This window comes from Saprolegnia diclina, assembly GCF_000281045.1.
Source record: "Saprolegnia diclina VS20 unplaced genomic scaffold supercont1.6, whole genome shotgun sequence".
NCBI lineage: Eukaryota > Oomycota > Saprolegniomycetes > Saprolegniales > Saprolegniaceae > Saprolegnia > Saprolegnia diclina.
Genome location: NW_008246073.1, coordinates 796,711 through 814,962, shown reverse-complemented (window position 1 = coordinate 814,962; position 18,252 = coordinate 796,711). Strand labels below are relative to the sequence as shown.

At 57.2% G+C, this 18,252-nt stretch overlaps 5 protein-coding genes across 6 annotated transcripts; 1 reads left to right on the top strand and 4 right to left on the bottom strand.

Annotated features, from left to right (window-relative positions):
- Positions 1-1,089: 1,089 nt before the first annotated feature.
- SDRG_02769 lies at positions 1,090-3,275 on the bottom strand. Of its 2 annotated transcripts, XM_008608368.1 has the most exons (6): positions 2,767-3,275; positions 2,617-2,709; positions 2,460-2,566; positions 2,321-2,413; positions 1,426-2,273; positions 1,090-1,371 (listed from the first exon to the last, which is right to left on the bottom strand). In XM_008608368.1, the coding sequence occupies exons 1-6, from the start codon at positions 3,190-3,192 to the stop codon at positions 1,169-1,171; spliced, it is 1,770 nt and encodes a 589-aa protein (XP_008606590.1). In that variant the 5' UTR covers positions 3,193-3,275; the 3' UTR covers positions 1,090-1,168. The 2 variants fall into 2 exon arrangements, with proteins under 2 accessions (XP_008606590.1, XP_008606591.1); XM_008608369.1 differs by lacking the exon at positions 2,767-3,275 and having other exon boundaries at positions 2,617-2,758.
- Positions 3,276-3,760: 485 nt separating this feature from the next.
- Positions 3,761-5,914, bottom strand: SDRG_02768 (hypothetical protein). Its single transcript, XM_008608367.1, has 5 exons — positions 5,415-5,914; positions 5,218-5,360; positions 5,072-5,164; positions 4,181-5,025; positions 3,761-4,131 (listed from the first exon to the last, which is right to left on the bottom strand). Exons 1-5 carry the CDS (start codon positions 5,907-5,909, stop codon positions 3,941-3,943), a joined length of 1,767 nt encoding a protein of 588 aa, XP_008606589.1. The 5' UTR covers positions 5,910-5,914; the 3' UTR covers positions 3,761-3,940.
- A 714-nt stretch (positions 5,915-6,628) lies between these two features.
- On the bottom strand, positions 6,629-8,892 carry SDRG_02767 (hypothetical protein). The gene is made up of 6 exons (XM_008608366.1): positions 8,257-8,892; positions 8,114-8,206; positions 7,959-8,065; positions 7,821-7,913; positions 6,939-7,774; positions 6,629-6,886 (listed from the first exon to the last, which is right to left on the bottom strand). The coding sequence occupies exons 1-6, from the start codon at positions 8,659-8,661 to the stop codon at positions 6,699-6,701; spliced, it is 1,722 nt and encodes a 573-aa protein (XP_008606588.1). The 5' UTR covers positions 8,662-8,892; the 3' UTR covers positions 6,629-6,698.
- A 1,084-nt stretch (positions 8,893-9,976) lies between these two features.
- SDRG_02766 (hypothetical protein) lies at positions 9,977-17,221 on the top strand (the record flags this gene model as incomplete). The annotated part of the gene is made up of 10 exons (XM_008608365.1): positions 9,977-10,036; positions 10,099-10,141; positions 10,185-10,576; positions 10,626-14,916; positions 14,960-15,016; positions 15,060-15,211; positions 15,262-15,633; positions 15,684-15,770; positions 15,815-16,739; positions 16,785-17,221. 10 exons carry the CDS (start codon positions 9,977-9,979, stop codon positions 17,219-17,221), a joined length of 6,816 nt encoding a protein of 2,271 aa, XP_008606587.1.
- Positions 17,213-18,060, bottom strand: SDRG_02765 (hypothetical protein). The gene is made up of 2 exons (XM_008608364.1): positions 17,880-18,060; positions 17,213-17,829 (listed from the first exon to the last, which is right to left on the bottom strand). The coding sequence occupies exons 1-2, from the start codon at positions 18,003-18,005 to the stop codon at positions 17,275-17,277; spliced, it is 681 nt and encodes a 226-aa protein (XP_008606586.1). The 5' UTR covers positions 18,006-18,060; the 3' UTR covers positions 17,213-17,274.
- Positions 18,061-18,252: the final 192 nt, after the last annotated feature.

Here is an 18,252-nt window from a genome sequence, read left to right as displayed (position 1 = left end):
AGATCTACCGCATAGGAGATCTCAGGGACGCTCTTGTTTTACCAGTAGATGGGTCATCAACTGTTCTATTGTCCCTCATAGACGGAACAACTACGACATAGTATGTGCATTTGTACAGAGTGCCTCCTGGCCACCCGATAGCTCTTCGCGGATAGCTAGCGATCTTGATGCTCACTCTAGCATTTCCCTAGTATCCAACACACTTGGCTTCACCGCCTCTTGTTGCCTGCATCACGTTTACTACCCGCTTGGCCTCCATCCTTGGTCTGGTGGGGTGGGGTACCTTCGAAATGGCCCACTTGCCCGGCCACTCACACTATTTGTTATATTTACATCCAATAGTATGAGTTGCTAAACGTGTCTGGACACTATTTAGTGCTAGAGCAACCGTGCTGGGCTGCAGGAATTGCTGTGGTTCCGTCCAATCAGCTTCGATAATTTGGCCTATTTCGGCCAATCAAATGGCTTGGGGACCAAGTGATAATATTGGCAAAAAGTTGGGGACCAATTGATAATATATCGCCAAAATTGGGACCAAGTGAAAAATACTCGTTATTATTGATCTGGTTGTGTTGGTCCTGCGGTGCAACTGTCAGCGTTTTCTTTCTCCCTGCAATGGGACGAGCTGTATGTGCTCCAACAAAGCACGGAATCAATCCAAGTGCTGTGAAGGACGAGTGCAAACTTTTCGACCCGATGATCTCGCTCGGAACTAGCGCGCTGTGAACAAGAAGCGAGCAGCGCCTACACATATTAGTACAATTGTACCGTACTTGCACAATTGTGCACGGGGTAAAGGATATGTTTACCCCTGTTTGCGCTGTGGTGTTATTAATAAGTATCAAGTTGTGATCAGATGGAGCAACGTTCTTGGAGGTGGCCATGTAATCAAGTTGATCAAATGACTGTGGCCAAGAAAATGGTGCCGCGCAGAGCGTCGATGTTTACCGATACGTGTCGTCAGATTTCAATACCTAGTTGGCACGTTACCAAGACGGTAGTTTTATCAAGGCCATATATTTATGGCCTTGGTTTTATGAACGTCCAGACTGCAAGGGAATATTCCCTTCCTGATGTGAGCCGCCGAAATGTTTTTAGCTTCATACTAGTATATTAACTTAAGTCATAGTAGTTTAGTGTATAGCACGAATAGTTGGACGCTTATAACTTAACACTCGACACCGCGGAGGGACTCGCACGGGTCGGCAGGGGACATCAAGAGGTCGTACGCGGTGCTGTCGTGGCGCCGGTACGATTTGCGGCTTCGGACGTTGCCAATCTCGGGAAAGAGCCGCGCGCGGTCTTTCAGAGCGAGTGGCACCACTTCGGCGATCCCCAAGTCGATCTTGAGGTCGTTGATGCGGTAGACACCTAACCCCATCATCGTAATATCAGTCAGGTGTCCTATATGAGCCGCCAGTGTACCTAGATCCTGCATCAAGCACGGGTTCTCGTGCCACCAGCCATCTTGGCTCTCAATCTTGTCGCGTAGAAAACGCGCGACGCGGGCCGTCACAATGATCTGACCGCCACTGCCGAGGTCGCTGACTTCGCGACCAATCATCTCGGCCAAACCCACGTACGTGGTGCGCTGGGTCACCGGGTGGACGTTGGTAAAGAGCTGACCTTCTTCAGAGCTCGATGCGTGGATACCCATACGTACGCGGAGACCGCGAAAGAGGTACGGGTGCTTGTGCCGCGTGGGAAGCACCGACGGCTTTGGCATCGCAACCGTGATGCTGCCGGCGAGGTACGACTCGATCAGCTCGATCGGCCACGGCACATGCAGAAGCTGCAGCTGAACGTCCAAGCAGTAGGCAACCGCGTCTGGGATTGAGTGGAATGCGAGCTGGAACGCGTCACCGCACGTCGTGATCTCGTAGCCTTGGTGCTTGACGAGGAGTGATCGTAGGAGGTCGTCGTGGAGCTCCTGCGCGGCGTGCATGGTTTGCCCGAGCTGCCCCCAGAGGTAGCTCGACGACTCAATGTCTGTGTTGACAAAGACGGGGTTTTGCATGGGCGCGTGCGCCACGGAGGCGGCCCAGTCACCGTACCGACTGCGGGTCCGCGTTGCGTCGCGCGACCGCATGCACGCCGTGCAGCAGTCTTGGCTCGCGACCATGACGAGCGCGAAAAAGAGACCCGAGGCGAAGTAGAGCAGCTGCGTGATGCCCAGGAGCGCATCCGGAATCGTCTCGGCCGCGTCGCCGGCCGCCGAGACGCCGTACCAGTTGACGACCGTGAACGGCAAGGAAAACATCATAAAGACGATCCTACGCACGTCAAACGTGAGATACGAGCAGACGTAGTGACAAGATACAAGATGCGCTTGAGGCGGCTGTAGAGCGGTGACTGCTCGATCTCGCCGCTTACGCCTTCAAACTTTTGGCCGTGTTGGCGCAGGCTCACCATGCTATATCGGCATGAGCGCTTGCGAATCCTCGACAGGTGCCAGGTACCCAAAAGCGACTGCGATGATGACGATCGTCTGCATGATGTTGGAGACGATGTTGATGAGCTTTGTGTTGTTGGAGAAGAGACCGCCTTTCGAGAGCACTTGGCAAAGCTATGCAGCCACGCATGAGTCTCCAGATGACTGTCGCAGTCGGTGCGTACGACAAAGTAGAGCGCGACGATAAGCGTCGTCGAGACGAGGTAGTTGCGGCGCACTTGCTTTTCACGGAGCGGGCCGCGGTCCATCGTCTTCTTCTACGCACATTGTCGTATGAGCCTCCAAGATCGCCACATTTGGCAAGTGCAAAGTACCGCAAGGCGCGTGAGCTCGAGGACCAAGATGAGCATCCATAGAACACCCGAAAGTAACGCTGCGTCGCCAAGGAACAAGATCCACACCACGTACGTCGGGACAGGGATGCTCGAGTCGCCCGTCGCATTGTACGTGCGCTGGCCAAGCAGCCGTAGGCTGCCTACGTCGTTGGCTGCAGTGCGGTTGAGCCAAGGCGACGAGGGCGCGCGGAACTCGGCGAGGAACGCGCACATGAGCGCGGTCCGCGACAGCGCAAAGAGCGACTTCCACACAAAGTACCAAAGCGTCGCATAGTAGACACACGACTGGATGGCACAGAGCGACCGCTTGAGCGACCACACAGCAAGGGACGTAGCAGTTAGCGAGATGAGGAGCACGACGAGGTAGACCGAAGTCCAGACCGGGAAGAAGCCGTCGTCGGCCATGTGCGTCGTGGAGAGAAGGCCGAATGATGCGCCAGGCGCCTGCAAGAACAGCTTGGACACGCCATGTCTAATGCCACTTTATGGCTTCGAACTTCGTTTTGACCATATTGAAACATCGCAAGAACCATATTGAAACGGCACATGGACGCGACAGGGCGGGCGTGCCACCATGCGCGTTCGTCGCCGCACCAGTTTACCTCGCGCGAGCCAGCGTGCGCGTAACAACCGACCCAAGCCACCCGCACGCGTGGCGACCAGCTGGGATAAGATATGGGCGTTTGCAGTTGGATATGGAATCCCATTCGGCATCGTGATTACGACCAATTTTCGACTTCATCATGGCGCGAAAGCGTGTCCGCACCAAGCAACCCTCGCAAGCACCGCGTATACGCAGATGCGACGTGCGCCAAGCATACGAGTCAGCGTCCATTGCACGCACGCCACGCGGGCCAGGACGCGGCGTCCATAGGGACAAAAATCGGCGCCGCCTGTCCACGAAAGAATCCTCCCACGTGGACGGTCCGCAAAGCCAAGCTATGACGCTGCAAGTCGCGCGATCGTTCTTCGCTGTCCATGTTGGGGCAGTAGCCACTTTATAGTACAATTGTTTTGTCGTATTACTCCATCATCAACTGTCTACACGACCCGGGCGATTACGTGGCGTGAGGAGCGTCCACGACTTGACACTCTCACCACGACGACGAGAATACCAATACATACTAAATTACTATACTTCTATTCGACTAGACTAGACTAAACGCGCGAGCGTATCTCGTGGCGAGCCAACGAGGCCGTACGCGGTGCTATCGTGCCGCGTATACGACTTGCGACTTTGCACATTCGCAATCGATTGAAAGTGCGCGCGGCGATCTTTGAGCGCCAGCGGCAGCACTTCGGCCAGACCCAAATCGATCTTGAGGTCTGCGACGCGGTAGACCCCTACACGCAGCACATTAGCGCGGTAGAACGAGATAGAAGGAGCTCGTACCGAGATCTTGCACGACGAACGGGTTGGCGTTGCTCCACTCGGTATCGGCCAGCGCTTGCGACTCGAGCCACTTGGCGATCGGGGTCGTCACGACGATCTGCCCGCCGTTGCCGAGATCGCTGACTTCGCGCCCAATGAGCTCCGAGAGACCGACGTACGTTGTCCGGTGCGTCACCGGGTGCACTTGGTGGAAAAGCTGGCCCTCGGCTTCGGACGCTGCATGGATCCCCATGCGCACGCGGATGCCGTGGAATAAATACATGTGCTTGGGCTTTGTCAGCGGTACGTGCTTGGTGCGGATCGAGACAGTAAGACTGCCGGGAAGACCCGAGTCGACAAATTCGACGGGCCACGGCTGGTTCATGAGCTCCAACTGGACATCCAAGCAGTAGGCAACAGCGTCCGCAATGGACTGGAACGCGAGCTGGAACGCGTCGCCGCAGGTCGTGATCTCGTACCCATGGTGCTTGACAATCAGCGATCTTAGGAGGTTGTCGTGAAGCTCTTGGGCGTCGTGCATGGTCTGGCCAAGCTGGCCCCAGAGCAAGCTTGAGGATTCAATGTCGGTGTTGACAAAGACGGGGTACGCAACCGGGGACTGCGCGTGCTTGGGGCTCGGCGATAAGTGGAGTTGGGCCGTGCGCACTTCGTCCGCGGGCAAGAGACACGCGTAGCAGCACTGTTGGCTTCCGACCATGACGATGGCAAAGGCTAGACCCGACGCAAAGTACAAAATCGTTGCGATACCGAGAAGCACGGACGGACACTCAGTATCGAGAAGCGAGCAAATGAGCGAGAGCCACGTCATGGCAATGTACGGAAGCGACATGATGCAGTAGACTGAGCTACAAGAGGCGTGAGGTGCCAGCATACACACGAGTACGATCGTACAGGATGCGCTTGAGACGCATGTAGAGCGGCGACGTCGTGAGCTCGCCGTCGACGCTTTCAAAGTTGCGGCCGCGTCGGCGCAAAAACCACATCCTACACGTAGGCGTAGTCAGCATCCATGCACGATAAAGCAAAACGCCACGTACGCCGTGGCGACGAGCAGGATGACGCCCGATTGAATCGAAATCGCAGTAATGAGCACCGACTTGAACCGCCCCGAGTAAAAGCTCACAGTCATCGTGTTGGGCATCGTGCCTTCCGTGCGCCCCGTCGAGAGCACGAACGAGAGCTAGTGCATTAGAATATGTTGTAGCGTCATCCCCACAATAGACAGCGCACGTACCGCAAAGTACGAAAGCACAAGGACCATGATGGCGGCGCCATAGTACTTGATTGTGCGGGCTTCGCGGATCGAACCGCGGTCCATGGCCTTGCGCGCCAAGCGCACGAGCTCCAGCACGAGCACGAGCATCCAAAGCGCGCCTGCAATGAGTGCGGCGTCGCCAATGAGGAGGAACCACATGACGACGTTGGGCGGCGCGTCCAAGGTTGGATCGTTGGAGCTGTCGGTGAGCGGGCTAAAGGCGCTCACGTCGCGGAGGCTATCGATCTCCATCCACGTCGAGTTGGCCTGGAAGAACTGGTCGACGACAGCGGCGAGGACGACCGCGCGCGTGAGCGAGTAGACCGTGCGTGAGATAAAGTACGCGTATGTGGCGTAGAAGACGCAGGTTCGGATGCGCCGCTTCAGGCGGAACATGGTGTACACGGCCATGGACGTCGCGATGAACGAGACGAAGAGCACGAGCACGTAGATGAGGCTCCATATTGGCAGCATCGTCGTCTATTCCTGAAATGCTGCTCGGGTTGATCCTTGTGGTGGCCTCCTGCAAGGCCATTGGCTAAAATGTCAAATTATTGAGCCATACGCAATGCGACATGTGCTGTCCGTGTCGCAACGTCGCGAGACCTTTGAAGCGTTGGGACTTGCAAAGGTCGTTTTTTGGACCTCATTCGGGCCGCTCGACCCCACAGTCAAGGACTCGAGTAGGCTCTGCAGTCGTCTCCACGAGGCCTACGAAGGCTACCGACCTAGAGACTCTTTGGCACCTGCAAACGACATTAGAGATTCGCACCGTCTTCGAATCGGCTTGAATAGCCAGTGTCTTGATCACCCGAGAGGCGGTGCAGCACCTAGGGACTTCTGTTATTAGTTTACGGCTTCCGTGCGCCTCCTTCACCGTTTCTCCGCTCGGTCGTGCGGTCGACGCCAGGTGCCTATTTGCATTTCACAGTCGAGGTGTCAACGCCATTGTGTACAGTATATCAAGGTACATGAGATAGCTACTTGATGCTACAGTACACGCTGTAGCTACTCGACGTGTAATATCAAGCTCTCGCTTGTCTGTGCTTGATGCAGTGATGCCGTAGAGGCACAGTGGGAGGTCATGTCTTGTGGGAGAATGAAGTATCTGAAGCGCACACGATGGGTCGTCGTCGGTCTCACGATCGAGTGAGTCTCGAATCGACGGCCTTTCTTTGCTAGCTCTGACCAACACGACGTGTATACTTCCGGACTTGCCCAAAACAAAAGTGGATACAATAATAAATAAGGCGTCGAGAACGACTAGACAAAGATGGCGACTTCACGCGGTGAGCGCACGAGGCCATAGCGCATGCTCTCGGACGGCTCGTACGACGTGCGGCTTTGCAAATTGGCAATCGAGCCAAAGTGTGCGCTTCGCTCGCGCAGCGCCGCGGGGACGACTTCGGCGATCCCGAGGTCGATTTTGAGATCCGAGATGCGATAGACGCCTACATACCGGTATGAGTGGCGGTTCAACACCGTTAGGATTGTTTGTCCTACCCATGTCTTGGACGGCGAACGCGTGATCTTGCGCCCATCGCGAGTTCTTGCTGGCTTCGGTTTCGAGCCACTTGGCGATCGGCGCCGTCACGACGATCTGTCCGCCATGGCCCACGTCGCTGACTTCGCGCCCAATGAGCTCCGAGAGACCGACGTACGTTGTCCGGTGCGTCACCGGGTGCACTTGGTGGAAGAGCTGGCCCTCGGCTTCGGACGCTGCATGGATCCCCATGCGCACGCGGATGCCGTGGAATAAATACATGTGCTTGGGCTTTGTCAGCGGTACGTGCTTGGTGCGGATCGAGACGGTGAGGCTGCCGGGAAGACCCGAGTCGACAAATTCGACGGGCCACGGCTGGTTCATGAGCTCCAACTGGACATCCAAGCAGTAGGCGACGGCGTCTGGGATGCAGTGGAACGCGAGCTGGAACGCGTCCCCGCAAGTCGTGATCTCGTACCCGTTGTGTTTGACAAGGAGCGACCGGAGAAGGTTGTCATGGAGCTCCTGGGCGTCGTGCATGGTCTGGCCAAGTTGGCCCCAGAGCAAGCTCGACGACTCAATGTCCGTGTTGACAAAGACCGGGTGCTCCAATGGCGCGTCCGTATTTTGGGACGCTTGCGTGACAGTGAGCCGCGTCTCGTTGGACGGACCGAGGCATGAATTGAAGCATTCTTGGCTGCCAACGAGAACGAGGGCAAAGACGCAGCCGGATGCATTGAAGAGCACGATGGACGAGCCCATGAGCCAGCGCGGCATAAAGTTACCGGGTGCGTCGCTTGCGAGCATGAACCAGCCCACAATGAGGTACGGGAGCGACGTGGTGATGTACACCGTTCTACACAAACTGCTCAAACTTCGTTCGATGATGACACGGAGCGTACAAGATGCGCTTGAGGCGCAAATATAGCGGCGACTGGATCACTTGCCCGTCGACGGACTCGAACTTGCGGCTGTGCGACCGGAGGTAGTAGACCCTGGTCGTTTGTGAGCTTGTTGAACAAAAGGAAAAAGAAACGCACCCGGCCGTGACGGTGCCAATGACGAGCGCTTGGAGGACGTTGGAAGTGACGAGGACGGCGACGTACCGGCCAGTCCAAAAACCTGGTCCATCGATCGCAAAGGAGAGCTAGGGGCAAAAGAATCAGTGGGTTTCCACATCGATGGAGAGGCGTACGATGGTGTAAATGCCAACAATGACGACGTTGACTATCGTGTAGCGCTTGAACGTCCATTTCTCTTGGAACGAGCCGCGGTCAAGGGATTTTTTCTATGTTGTCAGTTGATGAGGATCAATGTAGGACGACACGGGCAGTGTACCGCGAGCTTGATAAGCTCGACGACGAGCACGAGCATCCAGAGCGCGCCCGAGACGGTTGCTGCGTCGCCAAAGAAGACCATGATGATAACCTCAGTCGGTGGATCCTCTTTCCCGTTGGGCGACTCGTCGTGGCGGAGGAGACGAAAGCCGCCAGCATCATGGTACGAGTCCAGGTGCAGCCAGGCAGACGATTCGTTCCCGACAAACTGGTCGATAAAGAAGATCGAGACGACGCTCCACGCGATTGCATGCACGCTGCGCGAGACGAGGTAGGCAAAAGTCGCGCGGAAGACGCACGACTGCATATACTTCATCGAGTGGTGCATGGACCAAAGCGCCATGGCCATGCAGGAGAAGGACAGGACGAGCGCGAGGAGGCCCAGGATCGTCCAGATTGGCAGCATCTCGGTTGTGTGCCGGTTGGCCAGCCAACGTTACACTGAGCTCCCATAAAAAGGTCAGTGCCAAGCGTCGCAATCAGTTGCCGTGCCAGCTGGGCATAGCCATCCATCATTCTTGCTCAATTTTGTCCCGGCGATTGCCTTTACACATGTGTACGGCCGACTACCGGTGCACGCCGGGCGCATGTAATACGAACGGTGTACTGTAGTACCTGACGCGAGGAGCGACTGGAAAGCAGCCGCCAATGCGCACACATATTGGTATCCCCGTAGAAGACGGAGCGTGGGATTCCTCGGGAGTCTTTTACCAAACCACCATGGCGACGAAGATGCAGTCTAACGGTAGTTTGCTCCGCGCCAGCTTGTGTTTCGCATCTGCTGATACACTGGGTGCACTCACTTGGGTACGAGTTTGTTTGTCGCTGCTGGGGATGTGGCCATAAATTGATGTGGCCGTGAGGGAGAGTCTTCGGTGCGAGTCGTCGTCAAAGCTACTCCTTTGCGGCGACGACAGTGATCTTGTACCGTATTAGGAAGCGCGAGGCGTCGCCGCGGATGCGTTGGTGCTACTAATCCATCCTTTCTGTTGACAGTGCTTGCACGCGCATTTTTCGCGGCCACTGGACGCTACTGTTACGTCGATCATCCGTACTCAAGTAATGTCAGCGAGGACATCCAGCCAGGCATGAGTACCGAGTTGCGAAGACCGCAATCGCCATCAGCTGTGTCGCAAACGTCAACTTCACCGCCTTTGTCTCTGTTCGGTCCTTCGAAGCAATTCCTTCTTCCTTCCTCCCCTCTGAATGACAAAAGAATGCAGCTCGCATTCGACGGCCTGGCTCTGGACGATGGGCAACCAAGACGCTGCGATCGTACAAGCGCAAGCGATGACACGCCCGGCTGGTCGCACCAGATCGCTCTCCGACCAGCTGCGATAACGCGAGCCGTGGCACCACAAAGAACATGACTTTGTGTTCCCGACTCTTCTCTTGCGCTATCCAATGTCATGCCACAGCGAGTGACCAGGCGAGTGGGAGAGGTACTATATAGTAGCGTTGATTTGGCACGAGAATTGATTTCGGCTCGAAACTGCTACGGCTGCTGCGGAAATAAGGTGAAGCTGCTGCGCCCAGTGCGCTGTCGACGCCATCTTTGCCGCCTCGCGTTTGTTTACACCGTCCAAGCGTCGCGTGTCGCGGAGCACGTGGCGCGAAAACTGAAACGCGATGTTGCGTGCGGTTAGCCTTATGACAGCATCCGGATGACAACCGGCGCAAAGATCTCGAGAAACCGATCAACGTCGAGCAGCAAGACGAGCATGGGCGGGCTGCTGTACTGGACGACGCTGGCCGTCGGCGCGGCCATCGCGCTCCGATGGGTAGCATCTGCATGGAGGACGAGGCCGAGGAAGAGGGTCGTCTCATGGACGCTTCCTCGTAGGGTCTCGAAGCCGGGATCAACCTCGCGCTCCGGCGATCGTCGCGTAGGCGACTGCAGCCTCGCCGACTCATGCAACCCTGACCTAGGTCTATGGACCAGCCTCAAGCTCGACGAGGAGACCATGCTGAACGTCCAGGTGCACCCCGTGCGCATCCGGCTGTGGAGCCTCCTATGGGCCTTTGCCAAGGCGCCGAGCCAAGCCATGCTCGTGCGCCTCGTCGTCTCGGCGGTCTCGGTCCAGATCAACCGCACGAGCGAAAAGGCTCCTCGGCAGGTCCTTGCCCATGTTCTTCCACCGGATGCGTCGCTGGCTTGGATCGCTAGCCTCCATGACCCGACCCATGCGCTCTGGGCCGTGGTGCTGCCGCTCGTGCAGCGCTTTGGCGTCGTCGCTCGCTTCGTGCATCTTCTCGGCATTTCGATAGCCAACATTTCGCTCTCGCTGCAGGAAAATGGCCAAGACATTATCCAGATACAGGTACGGCGATTGCGCCGATGCCGGTGACGCTTCACAAGTCAAGTCGTAGCGCGCGAGTTTGGACGTCCAGCTTCGGTTGAACGTGACGAGCCACGACCTTCTTTTCTGCGCCACCGTTGCGCGCGATCAACCCATGGAGGTCGTTGTTCGCGGCGCTCGCATGCAGATGCAAGAGGTGCAGCTCAAAATCGCAGTGCCACTCTCGCGTGATCGTCATGACCTTCGGGTGCCGCTACCTCACGAGGTGGCAATTTCGGGCCGCGATCTGCAGGTGTCCATCACAGACACTGCGCTACTCGCTGCGTTCTCCAAGCCCCCCACTCGTGTGGCAGCGTCGGCGTCTCCAGGCATTTCCGAAGATGACTGGCACCGACTCTTGAAATACGATTGGCTGGCGCTTCTTCCCAAGGTCACAACGCTTGCGTGGTCGTCTGTACATCTCGAGGTGCGCCACAAGGTAGACAATGTGCTCGATGTGACCGTGGCACGACTGGTCGCAGCCAGCAACCACCATCGCCAGACGACGAGTGAGTCGTTCATGGGACGGACGTGGGCGATTGAAGTCGGACCTGTGAGTGCAACGCTGAACGCATTGCCACTCGCTTCTATTGCGCCGGCAGCCATTTGGCTTGATATCCACCCGCGCGCAGGCGGAACCATCGACTTGAAGCTCTCGGGTGAAGTCAAGCACCTGCATACGACGCTAACTGACCAACTCGAGCCGTGGGTCGCCCTCGCCGCCTCACTCGCGCCGCCTACATCACTGCAGGCGTCTTTGCCCATCTACAGTCCGTGGACACTCGATGTCCAAGTCAAGCTCGTGCAAACAAAGCTACAGACCGTTCCGCGAACAGCACTAGCACTCAGTGACCCGTCCTACGGAGCGCCGCCTCTGGATGTACGTCTCGACGACTTGCATGTGTCTGTGTTTCCCACGACAATGGTCGGTGTACGGTCGCTGGTGGAGCTCCGTCTTTGCCGTCTCAGCATCTGGACGACGAACGAAAAGCACATCCTGTCGGTTGACAGCACACGGCTCTTTCTCGGGCCACTGGACTCTATTTTGCACGGCCAGACCAAGCCCGCTGACGTCGAGATGGAGGCCGAGTGGATTCAAGTCACCTACTCACCCGCCGCATTGCAAGCTGTCGGTGGTGCCTTCCATCTTGGCCTCTTTGTTGCCCAGGCGCCGCTGCGAAAAGTTTTTGCCCGCCCAAAACCCATGAGTCCGTCACTCGTGCCCGACATGCGGCCGCTTGGCGAAGTCTGTAGCGACGACACGCGGCTGTACGTACACGTCAACTTTCGCGGAGCCATCAAACGCATTGTCGCCATCTTTCCGACAACATGCGCAGGCCACACGACGATGGAGCACGTGAGCATTGACCACATGAGCATTGAAACCGAAGCCAACAGCGCACGCTACCGGCTTCACTTTCGACACATCAAGGCACTGACGCCCCCGGCCGTCACGCCGTACTTGAGTGTCGCCGACTTTGCAATCGAAGAGACGCCGGTCCGAGACATGTCGGTCGTTGATCTCTATGGGCGCCGCATCGTCGTGCATTGGGATCTTGCGCTACAGCTGCGGCTTCTAGTGCTGGTGCAAGACGTCACACTCGCGTCCTACAACATGCTCTTTCAGCTCTTCCACACGTACACGACGTTCGTTGCGCCACGTCATTCCAAGTTCAAGCTCGGTGTGAACACTCCAATGGACGACTTGACAGCGTACGAAGCGGCGCTTGTAAAGCTCGCTTCTTTGACAAGTGCGTCTGGAGACAAGTTGCATAGGCTCCAGATCGCGACGATCGCTGTGACGATGACGCCTTACGACCTAGAGCTGCGTATGGACAGCTTTGGCGGCGCCGACCTCCCAGATCTCTGGTCGTTTGCAAACATCACAGTGCAGTGGCAAAACGAGCTGCTGCTCTCGGTCAAGGCCATCTCGGTCCGACGGACGCTCGACCGCCGACCCGATTACGTCTTTGGCGAGTTTGAAGCTATGCTTCGGCAGCGGCAGAAGATTGTCGCCCCCACGACAGAGCGCATTGGAAGCGAAGGCCTTTTGATCGGCCTCAACGGACTCGAAGTCCGGCTTGTGTACCGGTTTTTTGTGCCGCTCTCAGAGCTCGTGTCCACGTTCCAGCTCCATGCGGCTGGTCTTGTCACCGCGCTTCAGCAAGAGCTCGCAGTCTATTGGCGTCCGCAGTCGGCACTGGCGTATACCTACTTTGCCAAGATTGCCGAGCCCACGCCGCCAGTGATTTGGCTTGACATCCATGACGTCGCTGTCGTGGGCTTGGACCACCCTATGGAAGTGTGGCTCGCCCAAATGTACCCGATCTGGATGGACGACCTCGCAGAACAAGAAGTGCGCCGCCAGATTGTCGAAGAGCAGTGGCACAGCCTCAAGCTCACAAATGCCGACATGCTCGCCTTGGAGACCTACCAAGAAATGACCAAGGTGCGGCTCGAGAAGAACGCGACGCTGTACATCCAGCGCGTCAAGCAGCGTCCGTCTATCGTACCGCGACCCCGGTTGCGTTTGCACGTGCAGAGTATTGTCGGCTCGATCACGATCGCCTCCGACGACGACCCGAGCTCGATCCGACGTCTAAAGGAGCTCGACGAAGCTTCCGACGCCGTCCATCGAGCGCTCCGGGAACCGCCACATGAAACCACGTGCTTTCGCCCGTCGTTTGACTTTTTGATTGCCATGGTGCTGGACATGAGCGTCGACGCCGTCGTCGTCGAGCTTCGAGATCATACGCCGCTTTTGGTGCACCAGGTGACAGTCCGGGGCAACGTGATTCTCGCGCAACCCACGAGCACGAAAGTCATGTCGAAAGCGCACACTGTCTCCATCGGGCCTCATTTGGAGCTCCAAGTCGAGACTTCGACAAGTCCGCTCAAGCTCTTTTTCGACCTTGACGTTGTCTTGCGCGGAACCGCGGTGTCGTACACCCCACGAATGAACGCGATCTTTGCCGAGGTGTTTCAAGATCTGCAGCGCGCCTTATCGCTTGTCGTGCCGAGCGCGGCGTACTGGGATGCAATTCGCGGCTTTCTGCACGGTAAATGCCACGTGCGCCTCGACGAGACAACGGTCAAACTGTTTGGCGCCAACCAGGAGCACGTGTTGCTCAGTCTCCACGCAATCGACGTCGTGTACAGTCACCAAGACGTGGTCCTCCAAGTGGCAAAGCTGCGCTGCCGCATCGAGCCCATTGGATTCGGTAACGTCGTCGATGTCCACCGCATCCACTGCCACATCCGACTCGATTGGGGCTGCGACAGCGTCGTGCACTACGTGACGCCCCGTGAGTTTACCTACTTGGACGCCCATCGCCAAGTGCAACGGTTCGTTTTGGAGCCGCAGCCGAGCGCGTTTACGTCGTCGGGTCTGCATGTGCATATGACGGTGCAAGTGACGACAAACGACCGAAACGAGATGCCGTCGGTTCTGCTGTACGGCACGACGGTCGAGTGGCTCCTCCACTTTGCTATGCAGTATGCGCGCGCATTTGGCAACCCGAGCTTCACGCGCCGACCGCATGTCGTGCCCATGATTTCTCTGCGTGCGATTCTCGGCCATCTCCAGACATGCACGGTCGAGGCAGTCGAAATCGCGGGTCTCGATATGGCGCTCTACTACAGCGACCAGAGCCCTGAAGGGTGTCGCTGGAGCCTGCGTGACATTTTCTTGTCGCTTGGCGCGACGCGCGGCCTCGTCAAGACTCTCGCCGAGTCGCTCAACGACCACGTGGTGTCGGTTCTTGACATTGCGTTCCACGATGTGGTGTTTGGCGTCGCCGAAGTGCATTGGCGAGTGTGCACGCTCGCCACTGGGTCGCGCGGCGAGTCATTTGTTGACCTCGGTGCGCTGCATGTTGAAATGGAGAAGACGCGCAACGCGTCCATCGCGCCGCTGGCCGACGCCCGTCGGGCTCGAATAGCTGCGCGTTTGCACGCGGCCCCCTCAGCAGCGGTCCTCGTACCGGCGACGTCGTCTCGGGCTCAAAAGTCCATCATGGAGTTCTTTGACATCAAGGGCGACGAGCATTTGCTCAAGCACCGACCCGATACGATGGCGTTCGAAGCCGAGGTGTCGACGGTCATGCAAGAGGCGGCGCCGACATCGCACGAGGTCCTCGGACACGGGTGTCTTCTCAGCGTTTTGCTGGACGCGCCGAGGATCCTCGTGACGCTCGATACACTCGAAACCCTCTTTGAGATTGGCAGCGCATGGATACAGTTTTTACGAGAGCACGTGCCCGAGCTCTTCCGCGTCTCGATCGACGCGGTGCGCGCTTACGAAGCAACAACGTCGCAAGCCGGTGCGTCTACACGCGATTTTGAAGTGGTGATTGTGTGTTCTAGCGACACCGGTCGCTGTGCCCAAGAAAGACGAGCCGTCGCTCTTGGAGCTGCTTGAGAGTACTCCAAATGATTTACGCAATACCTCTTGACCGATGTATAGGCAAAAAACGGGGTGTGCGCGTGAGCTCGACCAGCGATACGCGCTCGGAGGACTCGACACTGACGGGCTCCAAAGGCGAGGATCGTTCTCGGACACTGTTTCGTATCCAGCTCGTGGATCTGCAAGTGTTTGCCCAAGATACACAGCACAAGGTAGTGCTACATGTAGCACCGAACATCGGCTGCTATAATGGATGGTTTAGGGCGGTGTCCTCTTTGCCATTCCGTCGGCGACGATCAGTCACGCTGTCGACTTGGACGCAAACACGGAGCACGTGGACATTCTTATGCGTGGTGTTCTCCTCTACACGTCGTCGCTGGATGTGGATGTCATGCACCGGCAATGGCTCAAGCGCAAAGCGCCCGACGGCTACTGCGACAGCTCGACAGCGCTTTTGCGCAAGGTCGTGCACGCGACCGAGTCCCAGCACTGTGCCATCACCGTCACACACGCGCTTCCTACCCTACATCAGATCCACGTCACGATTCCATGTGTCGACGCGACGTTGGATCTTGAAAGCAAGCAAATTTTGCTCGACCTCGCGGTTGCCTTTACCCATGCCGTACAAGAAAAGGTACGCGGTGTTCCATTGCCCATTGTATGGATGTACACACCCTGTGGTAGATGGCCAAGGCGAAACACGATGTTTTGGTGCAGGCCATGCTTCAGCACTTGACGCCCGACAGCGCGTATGGGACACTCTCACTGCCGGTACCCACGCTTGTCGGTACTGAGATTATGACCTATGGCTACAGCAACTCTGGCACCAACAACGCGACACCCAGTGGCAGATCCAGCAGCTCAAATGGCAGCAAGCGTGTCGGTTCGGCTACAGCCTCGCCACGCAAGATCGTTTCCACGAAGCCGATCGCTCGACATCAGCGACGACCGACGGGGCTCGACGTCGGCGGCTCTCGGCCCACAGCTCGGCCGTCTCAAGTGACGTTGTTCGCAACGACGACGGGGGCAATCGGGCGTTAGATGCACTCCAAGCCACGCTGGACCGACTCTTGACGGCCGTCGCCGCAAGTTACCAGGCGTACCGCAAGTCGCTCCAAGTGCGCCCGACGATCGAGCTATCGTTTCATCTCGCCCGTGCAACGCTTTTGCTACGCAGCCCCAGTGTCTCGCTCCTTCAGATCGTGCACACGGGACTTGTGTTGAGTTTGTCGCAGTTTGAAGACCAGTCGGGCACCCTCTCGTGCACGATTGCGGGGCTCTCAGCCGCCAACTTGCTACCACAAACACCGTATCCGGAGCTCCTTGGACGCGCCGCTACGACAAGTTCCGACCACTTGTTAGACGCCGACACGATCGTTCGCATTGACGCCGAGATGGCGACGCCCATCGGCGGCATCACGGTGCTTCAGCACTTTGAAGTGAATGTGCAGCCGCTCCAAGTGTGCTTGACGTACGACCTCATTGTGCAACTTGCAGCGTTTTTCGGGGGCGACCGCGCACGTCGCGACGACGCTGAAGCCGAGATTCGCCATCAATTTTTGCCGCCGTCCGTCATGCGGCCCTTCCGGAAGCCGCGCAAGTCGATGGCCGAAGCCGCCAAGACCGAGTGGGCCGACGACCAAGAGCGCGAGGTGGCCGAAATGACGGACCGCGCGACCAAGAACATGACCTTCAAGCACATTCGACTTGGGACGATCCAGATCTTGCTGAGCTACAAGAGTATGCTACTTGGTACAAGCGAGAATGAGCATACAATTCTCGTAGGTGGCAAGTCGGTGACGCAGCCCCAGCAGCACCTCGAAGACATGCGCGGCTTTGACCTCAAGATCCATGCGCTTGTGTACACGGACAAGACATGTACCCTCGACGACCTCTTCCTTCGCATTCGCCGCGACATCATCCTCGACATCCTCTCGCAAGTCGGGCGCAACTTCAACAACATTGGGCTTCTACTCAAGGAGAAGCTGGACCTCTCGCGCTGGGCGGGCCTCGAGTTTCCCATGAAGAGTCTCTCGCAGTCCATGGCGAGTACGACGACGTCGCCAGACCGTACCTTCCAGCTCGAGCTGCCGACGGACGCGAGCAGTGGGTCTCCAAAGAAGATCAAACCGCGCTTTAGCTTCTTGAAGCCGAAAAAGGCAAAGCCTGCGAAGGAAGAAGCCATCTCCATGGCGTCACCGCCGACCAGTCCATCCACATAGAAAACATGCAGCTGGATTAGGTTAATGATGATGATGATGATCGCAAGCGTGGGTTACAAGCCGCCGGCCGCCGTCTTGTTGCGACTTTCCGTCCATGCCTTGGCGATCGTGCGCTTCATTTCCTCGTCGCCTTCGTCGTACATGTTCTTCATCATGTCCATGATGCCAGCCGAGGGGTCCGACGGGTTGGCCTTGGCCGCGCTGGCAGCTCCCGGGTTTTTGGCTGTGAGGTTCGACCACGTGTTCTTCTCGTCGGCCTTCCACAGCGTGATCGTCACGCGATTCTTCTTGAAGAGAAACTTGGACTTCTTCGGGTCAATCTCCTTGTCGAGATGGTAGCGCACGAGGCGGTAGTTCTTGCCGCGGAGTTGTTTGATCTTCAGGTCAAAGCTGTGCTTGGTAAAGTCGCACGTGACCTGCGAAGCGGGGAGCTCGCCGACCCCATCGATACCCGACGTGATGTACACCATGACCTTGGGCTTGCCGTAGCCTTCGTCTTCCCAGCCAAAGGTCGACACTTCCGTGTACACCTCCGTCTCGGCGATGCGGGGAGGCGCGTAGACTGTCGGCGTCGGAGCAGGGGTTGCCACCGGGGCTTGTGCTTGCGTCTAGGCCACATCATGAGACTACATGCATGCACATACACAGGATCGCCTACCTTGGCCAAGTCCATCTCCTTGGCGCGGAGGAGCGCGGTCAGGTCCGCGGCCAGGCGCGGGGACTTGACGGTCGCGAGGAGGCTCTGCAGCTCCTGGATATCGTCCATGATGTCGTTCGTGAGCATGGCAAATGCGGAAGTGAGCTGCGGCGGCGTGAACCGCTTCGAATTTCGAGAAAAAGTCCATGGCGGTTGTGATTGGTTGATATCTTTAAATATAAAATAGTGTTGTCAAAGATACTACATACAAAATGCAAGATACCACGGATACCAAATTTGTACACCAAATCAGGCATACAATCACACTATATACTGCTAGTGAGCTGGCAGCCTCAAATCGCTCGTCGAGGTGCACCAGCACCGCAACAACGCA

Bases quoted from the DNA above. Each gene is read 5' to 3' on its own strand.
- SDRG_02768 (XM_008608367.1), bottom strand. From the start codon at position 5,909: ATGCTGCCAATATGGAGCCTCATCTACGTGCTCGTGCTCTTCGTCTCG. The intron at 5,165-5,217 runs GTACGTGGCGTT...GCCTACGTGTAG, and splicing joins ATCCTGCTCGTCGCCACGGC to GATGTGGTTTTTGCGCCGAC. The intron at 4,132-4,180 runs GTACGAGCTCCT...TGCTGCGTGTAG, and splicing joins GTTCGTCGTGCAAGATCTCG to GGGTCTACCGCGTCGCAGAC.
- SDRG_02765 (XM_008608364.1), bottom strand. From the start codon at position 18,005: ATGCTCACGAACGACATCATGGACGATATCCAGGAGCTGCAGAGCCTC. The intron at 17,830-17,879 runs GTAGGCGATCCT...GATGTGGCCTAG, and splicing joins AGGAGATGGACTTGGCCAAG to ACGCAAGCACAAGCCCCGGT.
- SDRG_02769 (XM_008608368.1), bottom strand. From the start codon at position 3,192: ATGGCCGACGACGGCTTCTTCCCGGTCTGGACTTCGGTCTACCTCGTC. The intron at 2,710-2,766 runs GTACTTTGCACT...CAATGTGCGTAG, and splicing joins TCGAGCTCACGCGCCTTGCG to AAGAAGACGATGGACCGCGG. The intron at 2,274-2,320 runs GTATCTTGTCAC...TGACGTGCGTAG, and splicing joins AGCCGCCTCAAGCGCATCTT to GATCGTCTTTATGATGTTTT.
- SDRG_02767 (XM_008608366.1), bottom strand. From the start codon at position 8,661: ATGCTGCCAATCTGGACGATCCTGGGCCTCCTCGCGCTCGTCCTGTCC. The intron at 8,207-8,256 runs GTACACTGCCCG...CTGACAACATAG, and splicing joins TCGAGCTTATCAAGCTCGCG to AAAAAATCCCTTGACCGCGG. The intron at 6,887-6,938 runs GTAGGACAAACA...ACCGGTATGTAG, and splicing joins GTTCGCCGTCCAAGACATGG to GCGTCTATCGCATCTCGGAT.